General features: G+C 37.7%; 3 protein-coding genes across 7 annotated transcripts; 2 read left to right on the top strand and 1 right to left on the bottom strand.

The window, feature by feature from the left end:
• Positions 1 to 677: 677 nt before the first annotated feature.
• LOC116295250 (uncharacterized) lies at positions 678 to 25,564 on the bottom strand. Of its 3 annotated transcripts, XM_031703023.2 has the most exons (9): positions 25,436 to 25,564; positions 22,671 to 22,735; positions 18,538 to 18,602; positions 9,097 to 9,246; positions 3,653 to 3,811; positions 3,190 to 3,277; positions 2,998 to 3,107; positions 2,113 to 2,262; positions 678 to 1,803 (listed from the first exon to the last, which is right to left on the bottom strand). In XM_031703023.2, the coding sequence occupies exons 4-9, from the start codon at positions 9,226 to 9,228 to the stop codon at positions 1,528 to 1,530; spliced, it is 915 nt and encodes a 304-aa protein (XP_031558883.1). In that variant the 5' UTR covers positions 9,229 to 9,246; positions 18,538 to 18,602; positions 22,671 to 22,735; positions 25,436 to 25,564; the 3' UTR covers positions 678 to 1,527. The 3 variants fall into 3 exon arrangements, with proteins under 3 accessions (XP_031558883.1, XP_031558882.1, XP_088889518.1); XM_031703022.2 differs by lacking the exons at positions 18,538 to 18,602; positions 22,671 to 22,735; positions 25,436 to 25,564 and adding an exon at positions 9,371 to 9,945; XM_089033392.1 differs by lacking the exons at positions 18,538 to 18,602; positions 22,671 to 22,735; positions 25,436 to 25,564 and having other exon boundaries at positions 9,097 to 9,945.
• On the top strand, positions 10,484 to 13,817 carry LOC148909880 (uncharacterized). Of its 3 annotated transcripts, XM_089033390.1 has the most exons (7): positions 10,487 to 11,436; positions 11,518 to 11,635; positions 12,039 to 12,116; positions 12,186 to 12,255; positions 12,331 to 12,384; positions 12,635 to 12,822; positions 12,989 to 13,817. In XM_089033390.1, exons 1-7 carry the CDS (start codon positions 10,948 to 10,950, stop codon positions 13,702 to 13,704), a joined length of 1,713 nt encoding a protein of 570 aa, XP_088889516.1. In that variant the 5' UTR covers positions 10,487 to 10,947; the 3' UTR covers positions 13,705 to 13,817. The 3 variants fall into 3 exon arrangements, with proteins under 3 accessions (XP_088889517.1, XP_088889515.1, XP_088889516.1); XM_089033391.1 differs by lacking the exon at positions 12,331 to 12,384 and having other exon boundaries at positions 10,484 to 11,436; XM_089033389.1 differs by having other exon boundaries at positions 10,485 to 11,436; positions 12,186 to 12,384.
• Positions 17,455 to 25,211, top strand: LOC116295252 (protein CMSS1-like). Its single transcript, XM_031703025.2, has 10 exons — positions 17,455 to 17,736; positions 17,810 to 17,883; positions 18,115 to 18,168; positions 18,449 to 18,569; positions 20,074 to 20,145; positions 20,675 to 20,786; positions 21,449 to 21,509; positions 22,116 to 22,203; positions 22,732 to 22,820; positions 22,953 to 25,211. The coding sequence occupies exons 1-10, from the start codon at positions 17,667 to 17,669 to the stop codon at positions 23,034 to 23,036; spliced, it is 825 nt and encodes a 274-aa protein (XP_031558885.1). The 5' UTR covers positions 17,455 to 17,666; the 3' UTR covers positions 23,037 to 25,211.
• Positions 25,565 to 26,542: the final 978 nt, after the last annotated feature.

Raw genomic sequence — 26,542 nt, 5'->3', positions numbered from 1 at the left:
GAGAGGGACTGTTGAATGAATAGTTATGTTCGTTTACTGTGGACTGTAATTGCCATCCAGCAAATTCAAAGCCCTATCACGTCCTATCAAAGTGTTATATCAGCACGTGACCGATTTGATGCAAAAGATGACCTATGGGATGACGGAGTAACTAATTTTTGTTTCTTTTCGGGAGTTTAAGCGGCATCCTTTCGATGCTTAGAATAATAGACCGCCTATTTCCCCCACAGTGACCATAGTCACAGCAAGGGAGCAACGGCAAGTCCATACCCTGCAAGGTGAAGTTCAAATAACCCCGGTATTCTGCCTGTTGTGCGTCAGTAAAATGACTGAACATAGCGGCAGAGTGGATTTAAAAGTAGTGTGGTTGAGCCTGGCCAAATTATCAACCGGAAAAGTGGGGTCTTATAGCTCTTAGCGTTGAACAAAGTGTTAAAAAGTCGGGGACCACACTGCCTCATTCCACCCCCCTCCCCCCAGGCCTAGGTACGCTGTACGTTGAAAAAAGAAAAGAGAGCAGAGCATTTGTGTAATTAAGACGGAAAAAAGAAACTGTACTACAAGGCCTTCCTAAAAATGTTTGTATCAGTACAGAAGTAAAGTAAATTGAAGTTTAAAAAACTATGAGAGAAAACGAGCAAAGATACCATGTCCACTTTAGCAGTGATAAAATTGAATTATAATTTCGTTTACTTTTTATTATAAACCGTTCAAATAACATCTTTTATTAATAAAATACTGTATTCTTACCCTATACATACAATAAATCTGTATCATAATCTGTGTCACTAACTTACTCCAAATCCTTAGTTTACCTGACACAGGAAGCCCAAATTTGAAATGTTAAAAACCGTTAATAAACTGAATCATACGCTGAATCATACATTTTAGGTTTTGTTTAGCAGGTTGAAAGTCATAAATAATTTCGGTGGTCGTTTGCTATTTACATCTAGTTGGGTTTCCTGTGGTCACGTGTCAGGCAATGACGACACGATCGTAATATTTAGTTTCATTTTGGTTTCAAAAACTATTTACATTCGAGGGCACTTTTTGATACTTTGATATTTGTAAATATGTATTTGTTTGGAAATATATAATTCGCCATTTGTTAAACTGCTTTTGTTCTTCTTTCCTGATAGCTTTTAGTGACGTCATTCGTATGGAAAAACGTCCTCCAAGTCCAAAACGAAAAGCATGCCCGTTCTATAAAGATTTTTTTTTTTAAAACTGATAACAGGATATTTTGTTCAAAGTACTAATTGTTTCAGATGGAGTTTTAATTTGCGCGATCATTTTTTGCTTTATTTTATTATTTGGCTTTCAATTTTGTGAGCACAGTTGGAACCGGAAATACGTCACATCTTAAAAAGGTCATACGCGCGCTCGAAGTTCGAATTTTTGGCAGGAAAACGTGACTCGAGAACGAGACTGGAACAGATTCTGCCAAGCGTAGGTCGTTTTAGATGAACATGAACGAAGAATCTCGCGATTCCATGATATGAAGGTCTTGATATAAATACGAAAGTATCAACCTGTCGAGAAAAGCGATAGCCTCCGAGGACCGCTAGCGAACGACAATGCAACACTGTTACAGTCATTAGCTGTGGCATCAGCTGCTGAACTTCGTCGAGCAAACCGAGAAAATCTCCGTAGCATTGACTGAGGTTTGACGACTTCTGTGTTTTCTTCTTTACAGAGAATTGCATCGGCTGCTCCTTTGAACACTTCCTTAATGTTCCATCGTGTCTTGGCGCAGCATTCGACGTAATCTTTTGCTCCTATGCTTTGTGCTGTGGAGATCGCCTGGTAAATGACAGAAAAATATAATCATTTGACGACACGAGATATCCAGTGTAGATTGAGATTGCTGGTATTAATGTAAATATGCTCCTAGAAATGGCTAGAAATGGATCTATCTTGAGTATCTTGAGCCAGCTAGTATGGGACATGGATGCTCCTAGTAATGGGCTCCTGATTTGGGAATATGATAGATCAGAGCCAGTATGGCAAAATAATGGAAGCCCATAGTTAAGTGGCATGTGAAACGCATGCGTAATAAGCTCCCTTCTAGTTAACAATTATATCCTCCTAATACACGATACGAAGACTTACTTTTATTCTTGAAATGCTGTCAGGTTCGCTGGAGCTGTCGCCAGGTACCGTTAAGTAAAACTGTAAAGCTGAGTCTGTTCTGAGGTCGTTTTTACAGCCAACCAACAGATACGGGACACCAGGACATTCCTCTTTTATTTCTTTCACCCACTGAGTATAAAGCAAGAAAGATATTAGTCTTGAAACAGTCTCAACCCTAAAAATGCCAGAGTATGTACAGTAAGAATGGCATGGTTCTGGGTTCCAATCTCGTCATCAGAGCCTGCGTTACTCCTGATCAGCATCGAGGAACTGGGGACGAGATTGGCTCTCGACACTGTCATTTCATACTGCGCATGCTCAACGGGGTTCCAAACTCTTCCTCAGAGCTTGCGTTACTCCCGGTCAGTACCGAGGAACTGGGGATGAGATTGACTCTCGACCCTCTGTCATTTCTTACTACGCATGCTCGACGAAATGCCAGAGCACGTGCAGTAAGAATGACATAGCACTGGTTTCAAGAGTGCTTTTGAAAAATAACAAAGAAAACTCAGGGACCCCATTAAACACAGGGAACCCAATGATAAAACTTTAGGTAGAAACAAAACACACACTGATTATTGATCTTTATCACAAGGCGGCCATGTTTACTACTAATGAGAATAAAAATCAATGTTTAACTCGCATACTTTTTTTTAAAGCACTTCGATGCGAGGCTACGCGTAGAGGAATCTATTACTCAAACCAACATGGCTGCCGCGTGAAAAAGGCCCATAAAGAAAGACACTCAAGTCTGTGGTCTCCCATAAAGAGGACCGCCACGCTGGCAGATGCATAATACTAGAACGCAAGCTGAGAAAACACTGATGGACCACAAAAAAACCCACAGGAACCCAATATACGCACCTTACTGACGATATTATCTAGAGAAGACGGATTCCCGATATCAAAACAGAGAAGAAAAACATCGGTTTCTGCATACATATAACGTCGTATACTCTCATAGTTTTCGAGACCTACAAAAGAAATCAAGGTATAATCTCAAAAAAGTAACTATAAACATGGATGTCACGTTTTCAGTAACGCATTCTGGCCTACCTGAGCAGTCACACAACATAAACTCTAAGCTGCTGTCTCCTGATTTGATGTCAGTCACGCACTCGTCGAAGATCGCGCTCTCTTCTACCTGCAATGCAAATAAATGAAATTATTGAAACGATCTATTAAGCAGTGTATTATCAACCAATACAAAACCAAAGGAAGCCCATCAATACAAAACCAAAGGAAGCCCAACCACCTTCGGAGATATTGGAATTGATTTGGCAATAACAAGACGAATCAATATGATTCAAGATTTTTTTCCCTTGCCAAACTTTCGTTTAAATTTCACTGATGAGATCTTATTATTTTTTAGCCGTTCTGGAGATGATTGCAGGTGTATGACAAAAGGCAATGGACGCCATGTTGGTAAAATAAGAGAAATATATCCAAAATATCTGCGCCTATTAACAAATAGGCTGATACATAATAGATGGAGTTTGCAATAATACTTTGGTCTTACCTCAAAATCAAAATCACTTTTTACCAGTGCGTTTAAAAGCGACGTCTTGCCGCATTCGCTGTCTCCAACAACTGTCAACTTATATCTTTCTACTGAGCATGCGCAGGATGCTTCGTCTGCGACGCTGGGAGGTTTTAGTAAAACCTTGCTAATACTTTGCTGGAAGACAAAAGAAAAATCTCAATTAAAAGAAATAAGAAATTGCTCGAATTAGATCTGATTTTGACTAAGAGGGACTTGAGATATATAGACACTCATATGTCTTTCACGTTTGAACCAATCAGAAAGCATTCAATACTTATTGTCCGATCATGGCTATTGAATTAAGAAGCCATTTGAGAGTTACTGTTGCGTGTTTCCCAACTCATGTAAAGACTGCTGACCGTATGGCACTCCATCGTTCCGGCGCATCTTAGTTTGAGAAAATCTTAGTTTTTAAAGGTTTTAAAATAAACTGGGAGCAAGCAGGTTCGGTGATTGTGAAAGGTTTCCCCTACAGCCTACACTATAGAGGGAGGGGGCTGCGTAGCATTTTTAAAACGCATCAAATCTAGTACTAACATCGATACAACACAAAAAAAAAAAACCCTTCCTTTATCTTATATTTTTACACTCATTGTTTTAGCTTGTTTTGCACTTTTCTCTCCCTCTCTCTCTCTATCTCTGGTGTAGTTTACAAGTATTTTTGATTAATTTTTTTTGATGAAGCCGAAGTGAACGACTATTGACGTATTAACGTTTTTTAATAGACAACTCTCGTCATTTCAACGGGAAATTATAGACGAAAACCTCTAACTAAGCGGAAAACATAGAATACGAATAGATTGCTGCATTCAGCTGCCACACGTTGGGTCTCAGCGATGATCAGGTCTTCCTGGCAAATTTTTATCACAATGTATTTATGTTGACCATTAAAAAATTCTGTGAAAACAAATCGCAAAAATCTCCAGTAGTAGATCAACAAAAGAATACTTGTCTTTGTTGAGAAGGTTTGTAAAAGGTAAAGTGAAATGTAGGGAAGAACGGGAAACTTAATCCGCCTATTGTTCACTTTTTGAAAACCTAAGAGAAAAATAGTGACATTTTTTTCCACTGAAGCTCATATCATGAGTCGCTATTCAATCTTCGCTTCTTAATATCATTGATATTGCATTTTTCTCATTTGAAGTGAACTTACGATCATTACAAAGTAGAAAAATAAACAGAGCAAACAACAGAATTTTGTTATCAAAATAATAATGAAATAATAATGTCCAGAAAATCATTCTCTTTATTTACTTAAATATTATAAGACTTGAAGCCGGGCTTTTCAATTTGCTGAAAATAGAAATGTTCAATTTACTAACCATGAACAAAAAGAAGCAAGTTATTCAGTTACGTTTTTAATCAACAATCGGCATAGGATTTTGAAAATAAGTGTTTTGAAATAATAAAAATTCATAGAGAAAAGCTTCCTCTTTAGTTCGTGGTCAAAATTTATTGTTCTAGTAGAAGGATTTAGTATTTATCTTTCATGAAAGTTACTCGAGATTATTTTTGAACTCGAAACGCTCGTCAAACAATGAGTTATCTGGAGAAATCTCAATACGATCAAATAATCACCATAAAAATTATTACTCTAAAGAATGAAAAAAATATGTACTTAAAGCCGTGGCCAAATTAATTTTTGAAGGTCAAAATCATCTAAATCCCAAATGAAAGGATTTTTTGAATCGTCGGTGCATGTTGTTGTATGTTGAATATTGGCTTCTAAAGTTCGAGGTAAAAACACGAAAACTCGAATGTATGAAACTAACCTTTTTCACCACATTAGGCATGCTAGATGCTCTTCCTTGAGACGACGGCGTTTTACTACTTTTCATTTTTTTTTTTTTTTTACCTTCCTTAAAGCGAAAATTCAATTCTTCAGCATTCAACGACAGCATTTATCGAGTGGAGGTTTTGAGTTGAAAGAAAATGACGACGGCTTCATGAGTGCATTCAATTCAGGTCGCTTCGTGGCTCCGGATTTGGGCTTTATTAGGAATCAAACAATCTGGCACACATCGACTCACTTCTCCAAGATTAAATGTCTGACTAGCTCTGACTGTATTATATGCTAATAAAAACCGCTTGATCAGTTTCCTGAAGGAAGAAAAATTTATCTCCCAAAAATGGAAATTATTAATGGATTTTTTTTTTTTTTTTTTTTTTTTAAGCCGTCAATTTCTGAATATTTTTTTCGTTCGGGTTTTTATTTTTATTTTTCATCTATTTTAAGTCGGTAATAGACTAAAAGGTTTTTTAAAGTGTAACTTTATACTATTCAAAATAATGGCAAACCTTTTAATCCAATCGTTTTGGCTCCACTCTATAGAGTCTGATCTTTATTCACAATTTCATTTGAATTATTTACTCACATTTATTTATTTATTCACACACACACAAAAAAAAGGGAAAAAACTCGTTTGACTAGAATTTTTCTATTTAAAGAGAAACCAGATTAAAATGAGAGTCTATCGTTAATAAATAGTATATTATTTACAGCGGTCTAATATCATTTAATGACCTATCTAAAGCGTCTCAAAAATCAACATTTTAGGTAAGAAAACTTGCTTGTTGATTTCGATCTCGCGCGAGGAAGTTTTAACCGCGTAAATCTTTAAATACAAGCAAAGGATTTAAGATAGTTCCGCTCTTTTGAGCAGAAAAGCAATATTTTAAATTAATACGACCTTCAATCGCCGGCTTAGCAATAGCTTAATTTGAAAACGGAATTTTCGAAGGAACAAGTTGTGCGCGTTTCAAAAGAAGTCGCTAAGAAGCGAAGGAAAATAGTCGTTCTCTACGTTCTCGCTTTGTGGGGTTGACCGATCAAAAAACAGTCTCAAAATGTAACATTCTTCAATTGAACGTACACTAAACCTGCTTTTATCTGCAAAACACTGATAATCAGTTCAGTCTAATACCCCATTCACACCTAAACGTGTTTAGTTAAACTATGTTTTCATTAGGAAAAAAATGAGAAACTAGAAACCTACAATATAATGAAACTTTCTAAAATATTGTCAGAGCAAGACAAAGGATAGTTTACATGCATTATTTCACCAAATATTGTGCAGTGTTCGTAGATAGTTTTCCAAACCTGTTTAGTTAAACCACTTTAAAACATGTTTAAGCCTTGTTGTGAATGGGATATAAGCTAATTTTGCGCGTTCAGAACATCAAACGATTTGGTGTTACAGAAAATGTATTAAAATTTAATATCTATATCTAAATCAGGGGAAAATTGCTGATAAAATTTACTGAATGTTGAAACAAAAAATCATGAGACGAATTTATTTGAGCCGGAAAAGCTTAAGCACTTGGTTTCCCATCATGCTTTGTGACAGAGATTCGAGCTCGTGCACATTTTCTAATTATTGAAACATTAGAGCAGTTATGTTGTGTTTGTGAAACGTTCATGGCGCGAACACGGTCGTGACACGGAAAGAGATACGTCAGACCAATCATCGAGGTCACGGCACTGTCAGACCAATCACATTGCGCGAGAAAAAATTAGAAAACATCACGGTTACGGCACGTTACGCTTACGGCACGTTACGCTTACGGCACTGAGCTTTTCACAGTCATACAAAAACTGCCGTCTACCATGAAAGGTGGTCAATTTCACTACAGGGGAAAAAAGGTAACGTGACTCTTAAATGGCTTCCTTGATCAAGCAATCTGATTGGATGGCGGGAGTCTTCCGTTTTTGATTGGTTTAGAGATTGGACAAAATCCTTTTATGGATCATGGGGATAGGTATAGATGGGTAAACGGATGGATGGAAGGAGTGGTAGATAGATGAGATACATGGATGGATCTATGAATGAATCACATATATGCATGATGCGGAAGGATATACACCTATTTCAAAGATCGTTGTCGCACCAAGAGCCTCAAGTAACAAGCTATGGCTCCACTAGAACGTAGGTACTTTTAATTATAATTGATTTATTCATGGTTCATGTAAGTGGCTATAGCTCTACACTAATTATCATCTCAAGCAGCCTTGCTTGGAGCAATTTGTGAAGTCAATAAATAAAAATGCACCATGAATAAACTAATTACAGCTAAAAGTACCGGCGTTCTCTGCGGTCTTGGCTTGTTGCTTAAGGCTTTTGGTGCGACAACGATTTCTGAAATAGGTGTATACGTGGGAACATGGAAGGATGGGAGGCATGGTGGATGGGATGCACCCATTGAAGAAATAGAAAACGCGCGCGCGTGCTGTGTGCTGTCATAAAGCACGCGGGGGTTGGCAGAACTCGAGAGAAGTGTTAGGAGAAGCACGACGCGTAGCGGAGTGCTTCTCGACACTTCTCGAGTGTTCTGCCAACCCCCAAGTGCTTTATGACTGCACACAGCACAGCAAGCAAGTTTTTTATTTCTTTTATAAAATACAAATTACAATAATAGATAGGAATGACGCAACGGAAAGTGGGCGCGCGTGCAATGTGCTCTCATAAAGCACGCGCTCCAAACCAATCAGAACGCGACATTCATAACAGTTATTTTATAAGGATGGATGGATGGATGAGTGGATGGATTGATGGAGCACGAGACTGTTTCATTGGCTCCAATCGAGTCTGATATCGTAGTAATCTGGCCCGCATGACTCAGTACGTGATGCTGTAGTTTTAATCAGTAAGTCTAAATCAAACTCGTCTATACCATTATTTGTTTTCATGTCATTACCTCAGAAACTCAAAGAGAGAAAAAAAATCAAAGAGAAAAAAAACGCTTATAAAAACAGAACCTAGAACTCCTAAAAAACAATCAGTGAAATTCCTGACAAAAGAGGGCAATCTTTTAATGACCCGTTAAAAAATCTTAAAGAAAATAAACGTTTAATTTGAATAACCCTGATGTCAAATAATTGAAAAATTCTCGAAGTTCCTGGATTAATCAAGGCTGATATGTCAATATAAAGATTAGTTTACTCATTTAATCGCGAAAATTGTAGTAAAAGATTATCAAATGATGACTCAAATTCCATTCTGGCTACTCAAAACCTTGAATATTGCATTCAATCAGTAATCACGTAAAAATCAAAGGAAGCTTAAATTAAATTTTCAAGATTGTGAAAGTTCAGGAAGTTTGCAATGAAGTTTTCTCGGATGTACTTTGAACTGTAATGAGATATAACTGATGTGACTAATTCGAGCCAAGAACGCGATTACAATACTGAATTTAAACTCAATTAGCAATGTTGCTATTTAAGTTATCATTGAGTATTTCATTATGACAATTGCACAAATTTATATGCAAAAATCCATTTTGAAAGACTGTTAAAAAGTTTAAAACTTGCACTAAGTGTAGAAGTTGTTTTTTATTAGAAGAGATTTAGAATTTGTTATAATGATAACAGGAAGATTAAGAAGTCTAGTACGATTAAAGATCACTGACTTGACAACGCTTACCTCATCATTATTATTGCAAGTGTTGCTGCAGCTTTCTCTGTCTGTTGAGGTTAGATCGACGAATCCTGGCTCCGTTATGACTGGTAGAGCACCCCTCCGTCTTCTCGCCATCATAACAGTTAGAACAACCATTTGAGAGGGTCAAAACCCCTACCATCAATGATATAGAGATTAATACCAAACCTCATTAGCAAATGGCAAGCCACTTTATTATAATGGGCTAGTACAGTAGTCTCTTTTGAGGGCTGTTTTTGAGAACGCTTTGAACACTCACGGTAAATGCTGTTGATGACCAAACTACGCAGACTTGTTTACGTTAGCATAAATTCCAATATTTTAGAGCCGGAGAGTAAACACTAGAAAGAGTCTTTGGAACGCATTCAACAACAATGAAATGTCACAAAGCTTTAGTTGCTTGGAGGAGTGCAAAGTGACTTGGTAGTGCTTGTGATGTAATAGCGGCATTTGACTGATGCCTCTGTCGAGGAATACACTTGATGCTCACTTCCGTTGCATTGTATATATGCCTGAATACTCTTGAATCAACTGCCAGAGATGTAATCACAGATTAACTCACTGATGACCCCAAGAGCTTCACGTATTTAGTATAACTTCAATCCGCTTAAAATTGTCAAAGAATTTTTCTAATTCCCTCGAAGCACGTCTCAGGGTAGCTTCCAAAAACTACCTAGAATGATATCTTAAAAGAAACCACTTATCCTTAAAATGCACTGTTTAAATATTTCTTAATTACCGAAGTGGTATGATTGATGTCATTGTCCGAGCATTGTCAGAAATCGGATGTCAAATGAATGAACGATTATAAACCAAAATATACTAGGGACGCCCACTCACCGTACACGCGTGACTGCAATGATGTATGTAACATTTGATTTTAAAACTGTTTTACCTCTCAAAATCCTTTCGTTTGAACTTGTGATCACGTCCTCCGACTTTGAGACAGTAAGCATTGCAAGGGATTAGTTCCCGCAATGGAGACTTCATTCTATGATTTATGACCTCGTAAAAATCGTGTCAGTCACGACCACTTTCTTTCGCTTGTGTTCGTGGATGAAAAGCTTGTTAAATGTCAAGTTTGATGATAAATTTTTCAATGCTTGACAAAACCGCGCTTAAATAATTTCTGTGCTAATTTAAAGAAAATAATTCAGATTTCAGAATATTTTGAAAAATTTAGTGGAAGTCATTCTGTGGAATAATGTGCACATTTGGTGATTGAATTTTCTTTAAATCATTTTTATGGAAGCCCAGTATTAGACCACTATAGTCATTTCGTGCTGAGACGGTAAGGTTTGAAAAAATGCCGGAAAGCTTACACTTATCCGGCTGTGAAGATATGTTTATCGTGACAGATCAAGATCACAGGACCTCGAAAGATCAAAGGATTGGCTTCCTGTGGAAAAGCTTGACAGATACAGGCAGAGAACTAGCCTGCGCTGCATCCGGAATTTTCTGTCGTAAACGTTCGGAGGCACGCATATCATCTGCTAGGAAGGCTAACTTCTGGTTTAGTGAATCCGGTTTTTTGATATTTTGGCCCCTACACCGCAATCCCTAGATTTAGGCATGATGATAAAACACGTTGCTATGACCAGCCACCCGTCCCGTACGTTGTGAGTCAGTGCTTACTGAAAGTTGTAAAGTCCTTGTAACCAGATGTTACTGACCTTTGTAAAAAGCGATAAAGCTAGCGCCCAACCTCTTCTGGGTTTGCCGAATGGAACGCCTGATCTTTATCGCATTATATATGTCTTTTTTTTTTGTAATTAGTGTTTTATTTTTGCCTCTAAAGCACTTAGATATTTTATTCTTTAAAACGTTTTGTGAGTGATGTTCTTCAGTCGTGGCTGTAATAGAGGAAAATCGAAGTTAATTGTCCGAGATTATCAAAAGTTTGTTGACGAGGACGGCCAAACAAAAGTGAAACGAGTGAAGAGCACCGTGAGAATACTAGAAGGTGTTGTGAATAGTCGACAAGATGATGATGGGGCAAGTTCATCTTCAGCTGACGATATACTAGACTTGCCAGACGCTAGTGATCGCTTCAATGTTGAAGTTGACCCTGGTCCATCCCACTACGAAAAAAGTAGTGCTAGTGCTGTCAAGCACTGGCAGGAAATTAGAGCAAACTTAATTAAAGTTTCTCTAAAACGAGAAGGTTTACTGCAGCTTGATAAAGAATGCAGCAAGTGCAAAGCACAAACAGCTCAACTGAGATGTCTTGATTGTGGTGGTTCGTCAGGTTTTTTTCTGTGTGAATCCTGTTGTATATGCCTTCACAGTACAGAGAATATTCTACATTGCCCTGAGATATGGAAGGTAAATTTCAGACTATTGCATCCTGTATAACAAATTGCATACTCAATCTCTTACTGTAAAATACTGCATGTTTGTTCTAAGGATGGAAAGTGGGAGCAATACATTTTTACAAAGACGTTTGCTACATCCTGCTTTGATCCTGATTGTGCTGAAATGGGCCACCAAATCAATTTGTCCTTAACTTTGATTGATGACAAAGGTAATGTACATCAAATGAAGCAGCATACTCTATTTATAACATTAAAATATATATTGCACCTATATATATATTGGTCACCTGTCAATCTTAGCCAGTATTTTTAAAGGGGGACTTGAACGAAAATCGCTCAAACTTCAATTGAGCTGAACTTCTTCAGAATAATCTTTAGTGGTTAAATAAACACGTTATCAAGTTTTATCGCTATATTCAGGTCGAAAGTATTATATTTTTACGGTTCTTTTTTGGAGTCTGTGACGTCATATACTCAACATCACGCATCGCTCAATACATTTCTTTGTATTTTATGATCAAAATATCAGTTTCAAAGAAAAGAAAGACCTCTCGGCCTAATAGAAATAAAATAAATCAAGGATTTCTTTACAATTTAATATTGTATTGATAGGTATTGTTTCCTCGGAGGTAATACAGCAGTGGCTGGAGGAAGAAAAGAGTATTCTAATTAACAAGAATGCTCCCAAAGGTAACAAACCCCACATGCAGGATATATATTTTTTTCTATTTACTTACTGCATTAAAAATCTATTTCCAGTTACTTTTCCAGAAGGACATGAATGGATAATGGAGTACTTCCAGCTGTTACGCAAATTTTATGCATTGAGGTGTGAATTATTGTTTGGTATCACAAAGGGATGTATGTCATTCGATTTAAGATTGCTTCATTTTTTGCTTTTTAGGGAAAATGTTATCCTTCAGCAGGTTGATGAATCCTGTGAGAGACATATGGGAAAGTGGGTATAATAACTGTAATAACAATACACTGTGCCCCAATAGACCTCTTTATCTTTGCATGCAAATTGCCCATTTCAGACCACACGTCATTATCATTTCCCTTGAGATTTCTTCATCTCTTAAAATATTTACACATGAAAGAATGAATTCCCAGGCTTAAGGAGTGGCATTACATGGTCTGAAATGAGGGAACAAACAACAAAGCTAAAGAGGTCTATTACATTGTATTTGATATTTTAATCATTACAGGCTAGTAAACCAACTGCTTGCTATTGAAAAGGCCCATAAAATCCCAATGAGATGGAAGCCAACTGATCAAGAGTTCCAGAATACACTTGTTGCCAGTGAAGCAGCCTCTGTGAGGTCTACACTTAATCTGCTACTTATGAGTGGCCGCAGAAGATGGTTTCTTTTAAGCCTAGTGAAGAAATATGCAGGTCACCTGTTTTGTTTCATTATTGTTTTATGTCTACATCCTCATAAATTTAGTATTTACTACTTCTCTTACTGCTACTACTGCTGCTGCTGCCACACCTACCCGCGATTAACATTATTGTTAATATTTATATTAATATTAGTGTGAACTGTTGTTTTTATTTATAGATGGCCAAGCCCAAGCGTACCGCATCACCAAGGCAGTCACGAAGGAAAGCAAGATCCTGAAGAACCTGCTTAAAAAGTTCAATGCATCTGTTCAAATCTTGAAGGAGCATGGGCGTTTTATGAGCACTCTCTCTTGGGATGAAGTGACTAATGTAGCCAGTTCCTCCCTATACACCAGTACTCCCAAAAGTTGTGACCAGGAAATAGTGCCAGATGCCATTAAGAGAGAAATCATCGATGCATACAATCTTTGCCAAAGGGCAGGTGAAGAACTCTGCACGCTGAACCAGGAGATGTCCAGGATTATTCATTTCTTTTACGAAGAATGCAAAGACTTGGAACAAAGAAATGAAGTCACTCTAAGAAGGAGGCCGGACATTCCCATTACTCTTTGGGCGGGTCAAAGAAGTGTTCTTTTGCGTAAATTGCACTTCTGTCAGAGACATCTATTATTTTCAGTAGAATCATTTAAAGCCCTCATAGCAATCCCTACAAACATCGATGATTATCTTAAAAATAGCATATGCATCAACATTCCTTATGATCATTTGATGAACGAGATGGATGAGTGTGGACCAACTGAAGATGTTAAAGTATTGAACCCTTTAGAGTATATTATTGATGAAGAGAAGGGTGATTACTTGTTCAGAGATGACAATGATAGTGGCTTTGCATCTGCTTACGAATCCTCAATCCCACCCGATATCACTCACTAGAAACAAGCATTAGGTTATTAGCTTTTATAGGATAAATTTATCATCCTCATCGTCATCGTTGTCATTATCATCATCATAATCATCATCAAAAATTAATATATTTTTACAGTTCAGTGTCTATTTTGTCTTTATTTATATGACAAACTTAAGAAACAGTTAAAATTAAAAAAACCTCTAAAATTGATTTCCTAGCAGCCCGAAGGGAGTTCTTGGCCTGGGATCTGATGGGGGTGTCCCGCCGGAACCCCTAAAACCTGACCCCATTTAAGACAAAAAATTCTCGAAAACCCATACCCTGTTTAAGACACAAATCATATGGTAAAACATGAAACTATCCACAACATAAAAAATTGAAATGTTTTACAATACTAGTAGTTGCTGGCTTACAAACATGGTTTACAATTGCAGTAACTACTGGGCTATAACATCAAATGTTTTACAATACTAGTAGTTGCTGGCTTACAAACATGGTTTACAATTGCAGTAACTACTGGGCTATAACATCAAATGTTTTACAATACTAGTAGTTGCTGGCTTACAAACATGGTTTACAATTGCAGTAACTACTGGGCTATAACATCAAATGTTTTACAATACTAGAAGTTGCTGGCTTACAAACATGATTACGAACTCATTAGTTCAGTACTGAATTACAACTTTTCACGGCCCAGTGAGTCTTAGTGAAGATTACTGATTTAAAACCCTACATGATAGAGTGCAAGCAATATATCCGTGAAATTTACTAAATAGTACAATAGAAAATAGTAAAACAATAGAAGTTGTATAAAATTGTACAATTTAAACTAAACTGGTTTCACAGAAATAGTACTCTTTGCACTCTATATAGTTCGTACGTAAGTCGTTATAGAGTGTGCGCTTTATAATCTAAATATACAAGGCATATTGTGATCGACGATTTTCCTTATTTTAAAAAAAAAAACTTATTATTTAATTTGTCAAAAATATAGCCTCTGCATACAAAAAAAATACAACAATTGTTTTTGATTTTGTTTGTTGATATGCAATTTAAAAAAGAAGTATAAAGGAGAACAAGTGAACAGCACTATACTGATAATGGGTTGTAAAACTTTTATCTTCTCCTACGCGTTTTGTCTAACTCTGAAGACTTCCTCAGGGATCGAGTTTTACAATAAAGTTGAGACTGTATTTAAAGACTAATTATCTACTACTTAGTATAGGGACTACACCCGGGGGGGGGGGGGGTACTCCCATATATTTGCTATACGGGGACTTGCCGCCAGTCAGGGTAGGGTTTTTTGCTCCACCGGTCTTAGACAGGGTATAGAATTTACGAGAATTTGTCTTAAATAGGGGTTGATTTTTTGGCATAAGTCGTATTCCAGGTGCTATTTTTCTTTGGGAGACCACAAGAGATATTGTTGCGACATTTTGTAAATTGTAGCATTAATTTTTTGTAAATTATTATCTATATTTGTCTTAAAAAGGGTACGTAATTTCTCTCGTAACAATTTACGCATACAGGGAAGAACATAGCAGCTAGAACATAGGCTTTGGATAGTAAGAGTATTTTGGGGCGCAGTTATAGCCTGAGTGAAGTAATTACTAGGCATTAATCCGAGAAATAGAAATTGCTTGTTAAGGTATCAGGATACGTTGAAGACCGCTTTGCGCGGAAGCCGAATTTCGCGCTGTCTTTTCAATAGAGTCGTTTTCGTATGAGTGGGAGACAGCTACGATACTTTTTGTCCTTGTTGCAGCCGTATCGTAACCGTATCGTAATTCTCGATTCTGATTTGTTGTTAATTTTTACTTCCTCTCTGTGATTGGATGATGTGCCGCTAAATAATTCTTCGTGGGTAGCGCGGTATCGTAAGTATGACCTCTGATTGGATGAACTAGGCCGACTTGCCGTATCTTAATTATTTTAACCGTATCGTAAGTTCGATTCCTGATTGGATGAATACGGATGAATACGGTACTTTTTCCGTATCGCGCAATCATTGTTGCCGTAAGGTCGATTCCGGATTGGGATGAACACGTCAAATCCGTATCGTAGCCGTAGTCGTACCGTAAACCGTGATCGTAAGTTTCCCACTCATACGAAAACGACTCTATCATTCTATAAAAGTATACACTTTCTGAAAGCTATTGACTTGCCCACTAGTGGTCAAAAATCGTGTATTAGTTTATATTCCTATCACAATCTGGAAACCTAATTCTAGTATAATGAATAGCCTTAGGATAAGGTAATACGATTAACAAAATACGCGAGTTGCAGAACAAATGTTGCTCGTTTTACCACCCCAAACGCAAAGAGTTTTCTTGGTTACACAGAATAGTAAAGAGAGCTTCTACTTCGTGCAACAAAATGACGCAACAAAAATCGGGGTGATAAGGTTCTATGTTGTGTGACAAGGTGCACGATTTTGTTGTTCGTATTTTGCCACACCTTTTACACTTATATCTGACTGAAAATCATTCCGGTTTCGTCTTGGGGATGTCCAATGCTTTGCTTTTTTAACAAAATATTAAAAAATTGAAATTTTTATGATGATGTATATAAAACGAATTTACAACCTAAACCGTAACGTTGTAGTTTCCACTCTGAATTTGTACTTATATAAATGAAGTTACAAAATGCCCTTACAAGAAGATTTAAAAAAATCAGACTTAAACATCTGGTATGCACTGGTTTTCCGGGTTTTGCACGGAACCGAAGGCTGAGCCTTTCTTGTCGAGGTTCTTTGTCTAGATTGTCCCCGACGTTTCCTCTCGTTGCCGATCCATTGCTATGATAGAAAAAAAGAAGAAAAATTTTGTAAAATGCCATTATTTCTCATAGGCTGAGCATATAATGAAATCATTAAAAAAATTTTTTTGCCCACCTTGACTTTTGTTGGGCTTAAAAGCGTATCTTTCGCTGCCTTTTCAATTTTCTTTTTTTGGGAGGTAGAAGTCATTCCATCTTCCCAGTATTTATTCAAAATTTCTTGTTTCTCTTTATCGAGAGCTTTAGGCATCTATCGATGTATCAATAAGATACGAATACATCTCGTAATCCAAATAAGGAGTAGTAAGCCAGTAGTTACTGGAGTATATTACGTGTCTTGTACTGTGTTGTAAGCCAGTAGTTACTGGAGTCTATTACGTGTCTTGTACTGTGTTGTAAGCCAGTAGTTACTGGAGTCTATTACGTGTCCTGTACTGTGTTGTAAGCCAGTAGTTACTGGAGTATATTACGTGTCCTGTACTGTGTTGTAAACCAGTAGTTACTGGAGTATATTACGTGTCTTGTACTGTGTTGTAAGCCAGTAGTTACTGGAGTATATTACGTGTCTTGTACTGTGTTGTAAGCCAGTAGTTACTGCAGTCTATTACGTGTCTTGTACTGTGTTGTAAGCCAGTAGTTACTGGAGTATATTACGTGTCTTGTACTGTGTTGTAAGCCAGTAGTTACTGGAGTATATTACGTGTCTTGTACTGTGTTGTAAGCCAGTAGTTACTGGAGTATATTACGTGTCTTGTACTGTGTTGTAAAGCCAGTAGTTACTGGAGTGTATTACGTGTCTTGTACTGTGTTGTAAGCCAGTAGTTACTGGAGTATATTACGTGTCGATCGTGTGCTCTCGTACGAATGTGGAAGTACCTTACCTTGATGATATATAACTGCGATCAAAATCTGTCAGAAACACGAACTATATGGGATGATTTTAGCAATACAGGCTGTGTAAAAAGGTAAGGAATACAGTATTTGCAGGGGTCAACAGGCGTTCCATTCGGCAAACCCAGAAGAGGTTGGGCGCTAGCTTTATCGCTTTTTACAAAGGTCAGTAACATCTGGTTACAAGGACTTTACAACTTTCAGTAAGCACTGACTCACAACGTACGGGACGGGTGGACCAGCAAGGACAGACTAAAAGAGAGCGTCACTGGACTTCCTGCGTATTACCCAACAAGCTTTGTAGCCCTAGAAAACCAATATGGCGGACGATCTAGACGACGAGTGGTGGTTAGAAGACAAAAAACACAACGAATCTTCCGAGAATCAAGGTATTTTTTTCTTTCTGCCAGTTTCTCTACCATTGCGCTGATATAAACTCACGAATGTTTTGTTGTTTTATAGAAAATGATAAGAAGAAAGCGAAGAAAAGAAAAAATTCTCAGCGCTCTGAACGACACGTGAAGGGACGCGACGAGGTAAACAAATGAATATGACTTAGAAAACTGTATTACTATGGATAAGAAAGAGTCCATTTACTAATCCTTGTTAATATATAGAGTATATAAATAGGCTACGATCAGATATGAATCTTATATCTGAGTTTTTTCATAAATCAAAAGCTTCAAAGTGAAAACAACTGATCGACGTCAGATGATGTCTCTCGATACTATACATAAAAATGCTGATTTTTAATCTATACACTTTAGGATGTAGACGATGAAAATACAAAGAAAAAGAAGAAAAGAAAACGAAGACCTAAGGTAGGAAGTATTAATGAACAAACGAAAGAAATATTTGAAGACCATTGGGTTGCCTGTGTTTAACATTTTTTGGATCCTTCCCCCTCCCCCAGGAGTTTCAAATAAAAGAAGTAAAAAATACACTCCTCCCCACCAATAGGAAATTTCGATCCCCTCTGTGGGGGAGGCATGTACATTTTCTGGTACTACACAATATACCCTCCTCAGACCCTCCCCACCCCTTGAAAATTCCAATCCCCTTCTATGGAGGTTAACATGTTTTTTGTTTCTTACTTCTTAGACAGAAGATATTACCAAAGAACTCCACGGGAAATCAATACTCAATGCATTATGGGATACATTCAGCAAAAGCTGTTCTAGTAAACTCACCCCTTTGGAGTTAGACGACCTGAAGATTGATGGTAATAAAAACATCTACTTATACCTTGACAGCACTGTAAAAGCAAAAACAAAAAACTGAATTGGTGAAATGAAGTTCCAGAAAATATTCATAATATTCTTTTACTCCGACAAAGGACTAGTGTCCATAACGTCAGTACCTTTTTTCATCTTTTCACAGTGTATAATTTACCTTTTTATCATTACTGTTTCATTAGAAACACCGACGCAGCTCAAACTAGTTTTTATAATGGTAATTGAACTGAGTGGAGTGCAATTTGGTCTGAAATCAAACGCGCGATTACAAAATCGCACGACCGCGTAGCGGTCGTGCGATTTGTAATTGCAAGTTTGATTTCAGACCAAAATTGCACGACACGAAGTTCAATTACCACTTTATTATATCCATTTTGAAATCTATTTTGAAAAAGACGTTTTTTCCAGTTAAACCGACATGACTTACAATCTACAAGCAGTTGATTCAAACATGCTGTCAAGAGAACTTGTTTATACTGATCGAGCAATGATTCTCATTTTGAAAACCAACACTTTCAATCCAAAACTAAAATGAATTTATATCGGACCAAAAGGTTTACAAATTAAGAAACATTTACTTATACATTAAATAGCAAGACAATCCTGCCCAAAAGGGTTGTAATGAACTGGCTGTTGTCCATACAGCCAATGCTCACTGCTTGTATTTTTACGATTTCTGTTCAACATGTTTAGATCACACTTGTGCCGACAAAACAGCAAAAATCAAAGGTTGTTTAGTCCTTCGGTTGTCCTTAAGAAGTCACGTAGCTCAGCAAAAATCTTCTTCTAAGAAAAACTTCTTTTAGTGACCGTATTTTCGATGTGTTGTTATGCTTTAAAGATTGAAAAGGAAACCACTTTCCACGATCAATCGCCAAGAAGTCACATTCAAAAGATGCCTATTGCATTTTCTCCCACTGCTTTTCGCTGTAATATCTTCAACTTACTTAAGCAGTTACTTTACAAAGATGCTTTTGACGAATTTAAGTGATCACTTGGTCTTTTTAAGTCCTTTTTATGGCTTTTTAAGTCTTTTTTTAAGACTTTTGATGGTAAAATCGTTCTTCAGAAAATTGTTTTTTGAGCCGTGGCTTTTTTTTTCCGCAAGAAGCGGTGAGCTCAACACTCAGATGGATTCCTTGATATAATTGGCTAGAAAATGACATGTCTCTCTTGTGATTGGTTCATATCAGTTGATGTGCAAAATCGTGCAATTTAGAGCTCAAAATCGTGCAATTTATGCTGAAATCACTGCTGCAGGGAACCAATCAGATTGCAGGATTTGCTTGTGATTTCAAAATGGATGTAATAAAGCTAGTTATCTCTTCATGATAAGAAGAGAATATAGTACAAAGATGCTCTTCTCATCCCTTGGAAATTTCAATGTCCATCTATGTATGAATAGTTTCTGAAACTTTTCTATAATTTTTCAAGTTTAATTGTTCTCTAAACAATTAATTGTTAATATATTTTGAAAATAAAATGTGCCAGATTCCTGTTGCTTAACTGAAGATTCCATTCACACTGGAGATGTGTCAGAACTACCTTCATATTTAGAAAAAGGTTTGTCCCTCTTACTGTGTGTTTTCATAAAATATCCATAGCCATTCCTCTTGCAATATGAGTGGTGTGCATCCCTTTACAGTGGCATAGTGAGGTCTCAGCCATAGGGGGGGATTAATGTACCATTTTCCTGTCAATATACATGTGTATGTGCTTCATCTTTAGAGTTCCCTGCCATATCAACAGGTTGAATCAACAATTTATGGGGTGTGGTTGCACCACTCTCAGTACACCACTGTCCCTTCTCAAGATTAAGATGAAAGATGTTGCCACCCAATTGGTTGACATGATAAAAAGCAAATATTTTGTTAAGTCAGCCAAAAAAGGTGGCTATGACATCACAAGCACCCCAATAATTAGCTTATATGGATACTATCTTGCCTTTATTTAGCAATCTAAAGCCCCCGCTCTTCACTTAGAAAGACACCCCCCCCACCCCTTCTCCCCACAGACATTTTTAGGATGTTGGCAGGCTGCCCTTCTCATATAAAGATATGGAATTTTTTTATGGAAATCTGTTTCTTGTTAGTGATTCCTTACTGGAAAGAGCAAGTTGAAAAAATGAACAAAAAGAAAACCACAGGAAGCCCACTGTTACTTTTTGTCACCTCTGCTGCTACAAGAGCAGTGGAGTTAAACAAGTAAGTGAAATAAACAATGGTAGTGTTTATTATTCCAGGGCTAAAAATAAAGTCTGGTCATGATGAATTAGTTTTGGCCCTGTTATACATTGTTTCTGACTTGACGTTATTTTTAGCCTTGTATTCTAATGTTGCAGATATCATCATTATCATCACCATCATCTTTATCATCAATTGCTTACTATCAGTCACATGACTTTTTGGAGTTGACTGGGGGGCAAACAAGCGGTTGACTTAGGGGCAACTAGTGGATGTTAAGTCAAAACATGTCAAAATAAGTCCTAAAAGTATTGTATTTGACTATTTCTACGACATGAAACCAGAAAACAAGAGATCAAAACAACCTTCAGGATTCTACAAGCCACTAAAAACGCAGCTATTACCGGAAGGGACGTCTATTAATAGCAACCTATAGCATCATTTATCATCATAATCACCATTGTCAACACAGTGTAGACTATTTTCATTCTTTCATTTGGGTACAAGAGTTGCATTGCACGAAAGGATGTGAAAGTGAAATTTGTAGTAGAAGGCTTTAACATTTTAAAATTTAAATATTTTTCAAAAATCTTATGTTGCTTGACATTCATACTGAATGTTACAGCAGTCAAATGTGTGCTTTGCTTAATTTTCTTTTTATCACTTTTTTGTCATTTTCCTAGGGTCCTTGAAAAATTCAAAGGTGATGCTAAAACAGTGAAACTGTTTGCTAAACATTTTAAAGTGAGTTGAATTGAAGAAATAGAAAACGCACGTGCATGCTGTGTGCTGTTATGAAGCACGCGGGGATAGGTAGAACATGAGAGAAATGATTGGAGAAGCACGACGCATAGCAGAGTGCTTCTCAACACTTCTCGAGTGTTCTGCCAATCCCTAAGTGCTTTATAACTCCACACAGCACAGCAAGCAAGTTTTTTATTTCTGTTATAAAATACAAATTACGATAACTATTATTTTAGATAGGAATGATGCAACTTAAAGTGTGTGTGCATGCTGTGTGCTCTCTCTTTGCACACACTCCTACCCATGGTTTCTTGCGAACTTATCAGGGGGATCCAGGAATTTGTTAGGGGTGTCCTACATGAACAAATGTGTATAGAGATATAATGCATCGCTTCAAAAAAGCATAAGAATAGCTACGGCATTAGAGAAGTGTCCTGTGCACCACAGGACACCCCCTGGATCCGTCCCTGCTTAAACTGTAGCTATTTGTTTTAATGGTTAGTTAGTGATTTTGCGCAAATATTTTTCCAGAATCCACAGCAAATTTAAGTAGAAAGTGAACTCTTAAGTCATTATCATTCATCATATTGCAATATTGTTTCACAGATAGAGGAACAGATAAAGTTTCTCGATTCCCACGTCGTACATCTTGGTATTGGAACACCGAATCGTATTTTAAAGCTACTATCAAATGGTATGTATAATATAGCCAGATATTCAATGTTTAAAGTTGACTCACGTTACATCGGACACCCTCGGGACCGTCACTCCATGTCCGTAATAGCGAGCGTCCGCAATAATGAAAATTATTTACGATCATTTCTTTGTGAGTATTTTTGTCAGGGATTTTTCTCCTGTCTGTAATAGCAAGGTGTCCGTAATATCGGGGTGTTCGCTAGACGAGAGTTGACTGTATTGGTTACTATTAAATAAAATATAAGTTTAGGATTCCTTTTTCGATTGTTAAGCAGAGGTAAGGTAAGTCATTCTTACCCATTTCTTTCAGTAGATAAAAACACCGATGACAATCATGATAGCGGCTAATAACTCGCTTACCCCCAAGTCGCAAAGCATTGTGGGTTATGAGAAAGTGAAGGATAAATAAATGTTACCAGGAACGTTGCTGAAGAAGCTACCAAAGTTTAATTTTATTTATTTTACCTTGGATTTGCGCAGTTGAAATGTGTTGAAGCATTTTTCTAATGTCATTTCATCATTTCAGATTCCTTAAAGACAAGCAAAACCAAATATGTTATTATTGACTGGACTTGGAGAGATCAAAAACTTAGAAGCATCGCAGACATGCCTGAGGTAAGACCGCTGACCCTCCATAAAGCCCGCGTTCCTTTTGGTCTCGACTGAAAACCGAAGGATTCTGCGCGAATCTTTCCCACTTGCTTAGTAATAAGTAATGTAAATGGATTTTTTTGTATTGTTTTATAGGTCAAAGAGGACCTTAACCACTTATTACAAAAGTTTGTTTTCCCTCTGGCTAAGTCAGGAAAGATCAAAGTAGGATTGTTTTAAGGGGATGTTACACGAGACGATTTTTAGCGCAACACTGTTGCGTTTAAAGTTGGTGTCGTGCATGTAACATGACGCGCGCCGCAACACAAATCGATGGGAATCGATGTTTTGAGTTTTGAGGGTCGTTCAATAACCTGCAACATGTTGCCTCATCAAAATATTGTTCCAAATGGTAAACGCTGCAAACGCGCGCAATTTTACAAGAGAACGATCTTTGGCGCAAAAATTTGAATTCTGTTTGTTATGCACTGGTTTGTTGTTTTCAACAACACCTAATCTTGTCCGTATGCAGTGCATTTCGTAATCAGAAAATTGAACGGCTATTAAATAAACTTTTTTCACCAACTACTTGAATCTCCACTCGTTTTGTGCACTCCTTTGTTCAGTTTTACACGTGATCAATGCCATGGAATTTGTCTCAAATGTTGAACTGAGTCACGTGATTCCTTTCCCGCCCATATTGGTTATATCACGTGATCATTCATTCATGTTGGCACTATTACGTGATTTTTAATCCTAAATATTGGACTGAGTCACGTGATCCCGGGAAAGCGATCGCGTGATCCGCGTCAACATGGCAGGAAGGACCATCAGGCGATCCGCAGCAAGTTGCAGAGATTAGCGGCGTAATTATATTCATGCTATAAATAAATGAATCTATATTCACTAGACCTGTATTCCTTAAGTGAAGGATGATCTTAATCCAAAATGTGAAATTCTCAAAAGCCCTTGAGGGACTTTCGTCGCGTTTGATGACATGTCAAGTGAGTCTTCCTGTACAAGCCATGAAAATTGCATGAATACAATTTTAAGCCTCATCCCTACCACTTCAAGCCACACTCTCCCCTCCCCCAATTTTTTTCCTGTCGACCAACTGAATTTTTAAGAAAAACTGAGTAGAAGCACATGAAGTAGATTCATGACCGCCTTGTAACGCGCGAGGTAATAACTCTCAAATGGCTTTTCTATTTGGGCTAGCACTTTGATTGGACGGCTTGAAATTTCTCGTTCTCTGATTGGTTCATATGGAAGCCACTCAATAGTCATAGTTATGTACATCACTTTTTTCTCTTGGGGAAAAAAAAAAGATTTTCGTGACTGACACTTAACTTATACCTGATGAACTCAAATATTTGACTAGTTCAATAGAAATATTGTGTTCCCTAACATCAAGAGAATATAAACTAAGGGAAGGAATCCCCGTGCCCCATCATGTGCACACTTTAATGCTATTTTTAGAATCTATTCTAAAAATATCTTCCAATGGTATTATTTATTTGATCGTTTAATTTTCTGCACGCGCATAGTACGCGAGCGCTCTACGCTGTTTGCTAACGTTTTCTGCCCTCGAGATGACGATGTAGGTCGAAAGCTTTGGAAAATAAATGTAAAAATACTCCAGAAATTTGGGCAAATGACTACTTCAATTTCCTGTCGTATTTGCCAAGCTTTCGACGTGCACATTCATGTCCAGGGCAGAGTTGAAATAACGAAGAAAAAAAAAAAAAACAAAAACGTAAGCAAACAGCGTAAAGCGCGTGCAGAAAAACTAATGGTTTAAAAATAGCATCAAACTGTGCACATGATGGTTACAAGGCTTTATAGGGGGAATTCCTTCTCTTAGTTCATTTTCTCTTGCTAACATACTATCTTCAAGGGAATCTAAATACATGTACGACGGTTTTGAGCCACGTTAAAAAAATAATTAAAATTGTAGAGAGTAAAGGTGATTAGTCCTGATTAATAATGTACGAAGAGTACATGGTTCAGCTCGAGGAGATATTTTGTCTGCGTATTTCGCAAGCTGAGTAAAATATTTAAACTCTAGTTGATTGCATGGTTCAGCTCGAGGAGATATTTTCTCTGCGCATTTCGCAAGCTGAGTAAAATACTTGAACTCTAGTTGAACTATTGTCTGATTCAGTCTTTGTTTATAGTCGTTCAGTCATTCTGGCTGGTTCTATGAGTGAGGTAGAGAGGTCAACCGCGTGGGGAGGGGGGGGGGTACTCCCCTATATTCGCTATACGGGTACGTGAGCCAAACAGGGTATGGTTTTCAGCGATTCTACTCTGGGACAGGGTATATAAAATCCGCTCGCTCTGGAACAGGTTATCTATTTTCGCAATACCGGAAAAGGGCTTTTAATATACAATAAAACATCACAGCAAATCAGATTAACTTGTCATTTAATGGGTATGGTTTTAAGTGATCTTACTCTGGAACAGGGTATGAATTTCAGGGTCAGGGAACAGAGGGCTCAGCGGCACATCCCTACCCTAATCGGGCAAGAGTACCCAACCCCATCCCCGGGAGAGGTCAAGTATTAAAGGCGGAAAATCTCAAAGTTTGAGAGTACGAAAGAAAGGAATTTAAGTAAAGTACTAGTAATATTGAATACCTGTTTCGTCTTCCTGTATATCTACGACTTTCAAGTGCTCTTTTCAGGTCGGCACGATATCTTCAATAGTGGCATTTGCAGGCTCCGATAGTTGACAGCTCGGTACCACGAGATCAAAACGTAGTACGTAGTACGCAGTACGTACAATAGGCAGCCGAGGATCAACTTGACCTTGTAATCCAACCATCGCATCAACTTCTTCATGTGATTTGGTAATGAGTCTTCATAGTCTAGCAGTCAAGTCCCTTTCGCCATCTCTTAAGTTTAAACCAAGGTAAACGTCCAGAGGTCGCTTAGAAAAGATTAAAACGTCAAGATGGAAGTAAAAATGGCTCCAACGAAGATGTGGACGAACTATTCTCTTCACAACGCGAGGAAATGGCTTGGGCGGTGGACCCGATGGAACCCTGTAACGCGCGAGGTTAACGAGTCTTTTAAAAGTATACGGCATATTGAGTTGGTCGAAGACATGACCAAGATGAAGCACCAGAACACCTTCATATATGACGATGATAGAGAACCGCTAACTGAAGGACCTATGAATGGACCTTGGGAGTACCAAAGAGATCGAGACTGCGACGAAGAAGGTCTCTGTCATCCATCCACGAGGCTCAACTCTAAGAAAGCTCGTGCGTTCTTTCTTGAAAATGGCGGCGGAGCATGGACGGTGATGGAGCCCACCTTGGGAGATGTGTTCTTCCAAGAGAATTTTTTCCCTAATAATGACATTCGTTTTAGTACAGGGATGCTCTACGGCAAGGATGGGAAGGCTCTGCGTTTGACAGCGATCAGAGAAGATAGTAGATGTCGGCCAAGCTTGTACTGGTCAGAAGATAACCAGATAAAGGATTCGTTCTCTGCTCCCGTGCAAGGAACTTTCATTGGCACGGAGCAAATTCTCACTGCAAATTTGAGGCAAACGGTGAGGGAAGGTTGCGAGTGGGATAAGGAGTATTGGCTCCAAGAAACACGCCTTCTACAGGATGGAAATACGTTGTTTTATCTGCCCGACAATGTCGCATTATCATGTCCACTTCAGCTTTACGAAGATTCTACAAATCGACAGTTTCACATTTCGACCTTTTGTCTGTATGACGTCAATAAAGA

The sequence above is a fragment of the Actinia tenebrosa genome, unplaced genomic scaffold (genome assembly GCF_029948245.1).
Source record: "Actinia tenebrosa isolate PJP-AT-01 unplaced genomic scaffold, QUT_ActTen_1.0 PGA_scaffold1__47_contigs__length_23844297, whole genome shotgun sequence".
Taxonomy (NCBI): Eukaryota; Metazoa; Cnidaria; class Anthozoa; order Actiniaria; family Actiniidae; genus Actinia; species Actinia tenebrosa.
Note: the sequence above shows the minus strand (reverse complement) of the source record. Positions and strands in the feature narration are given on the sequence as shown.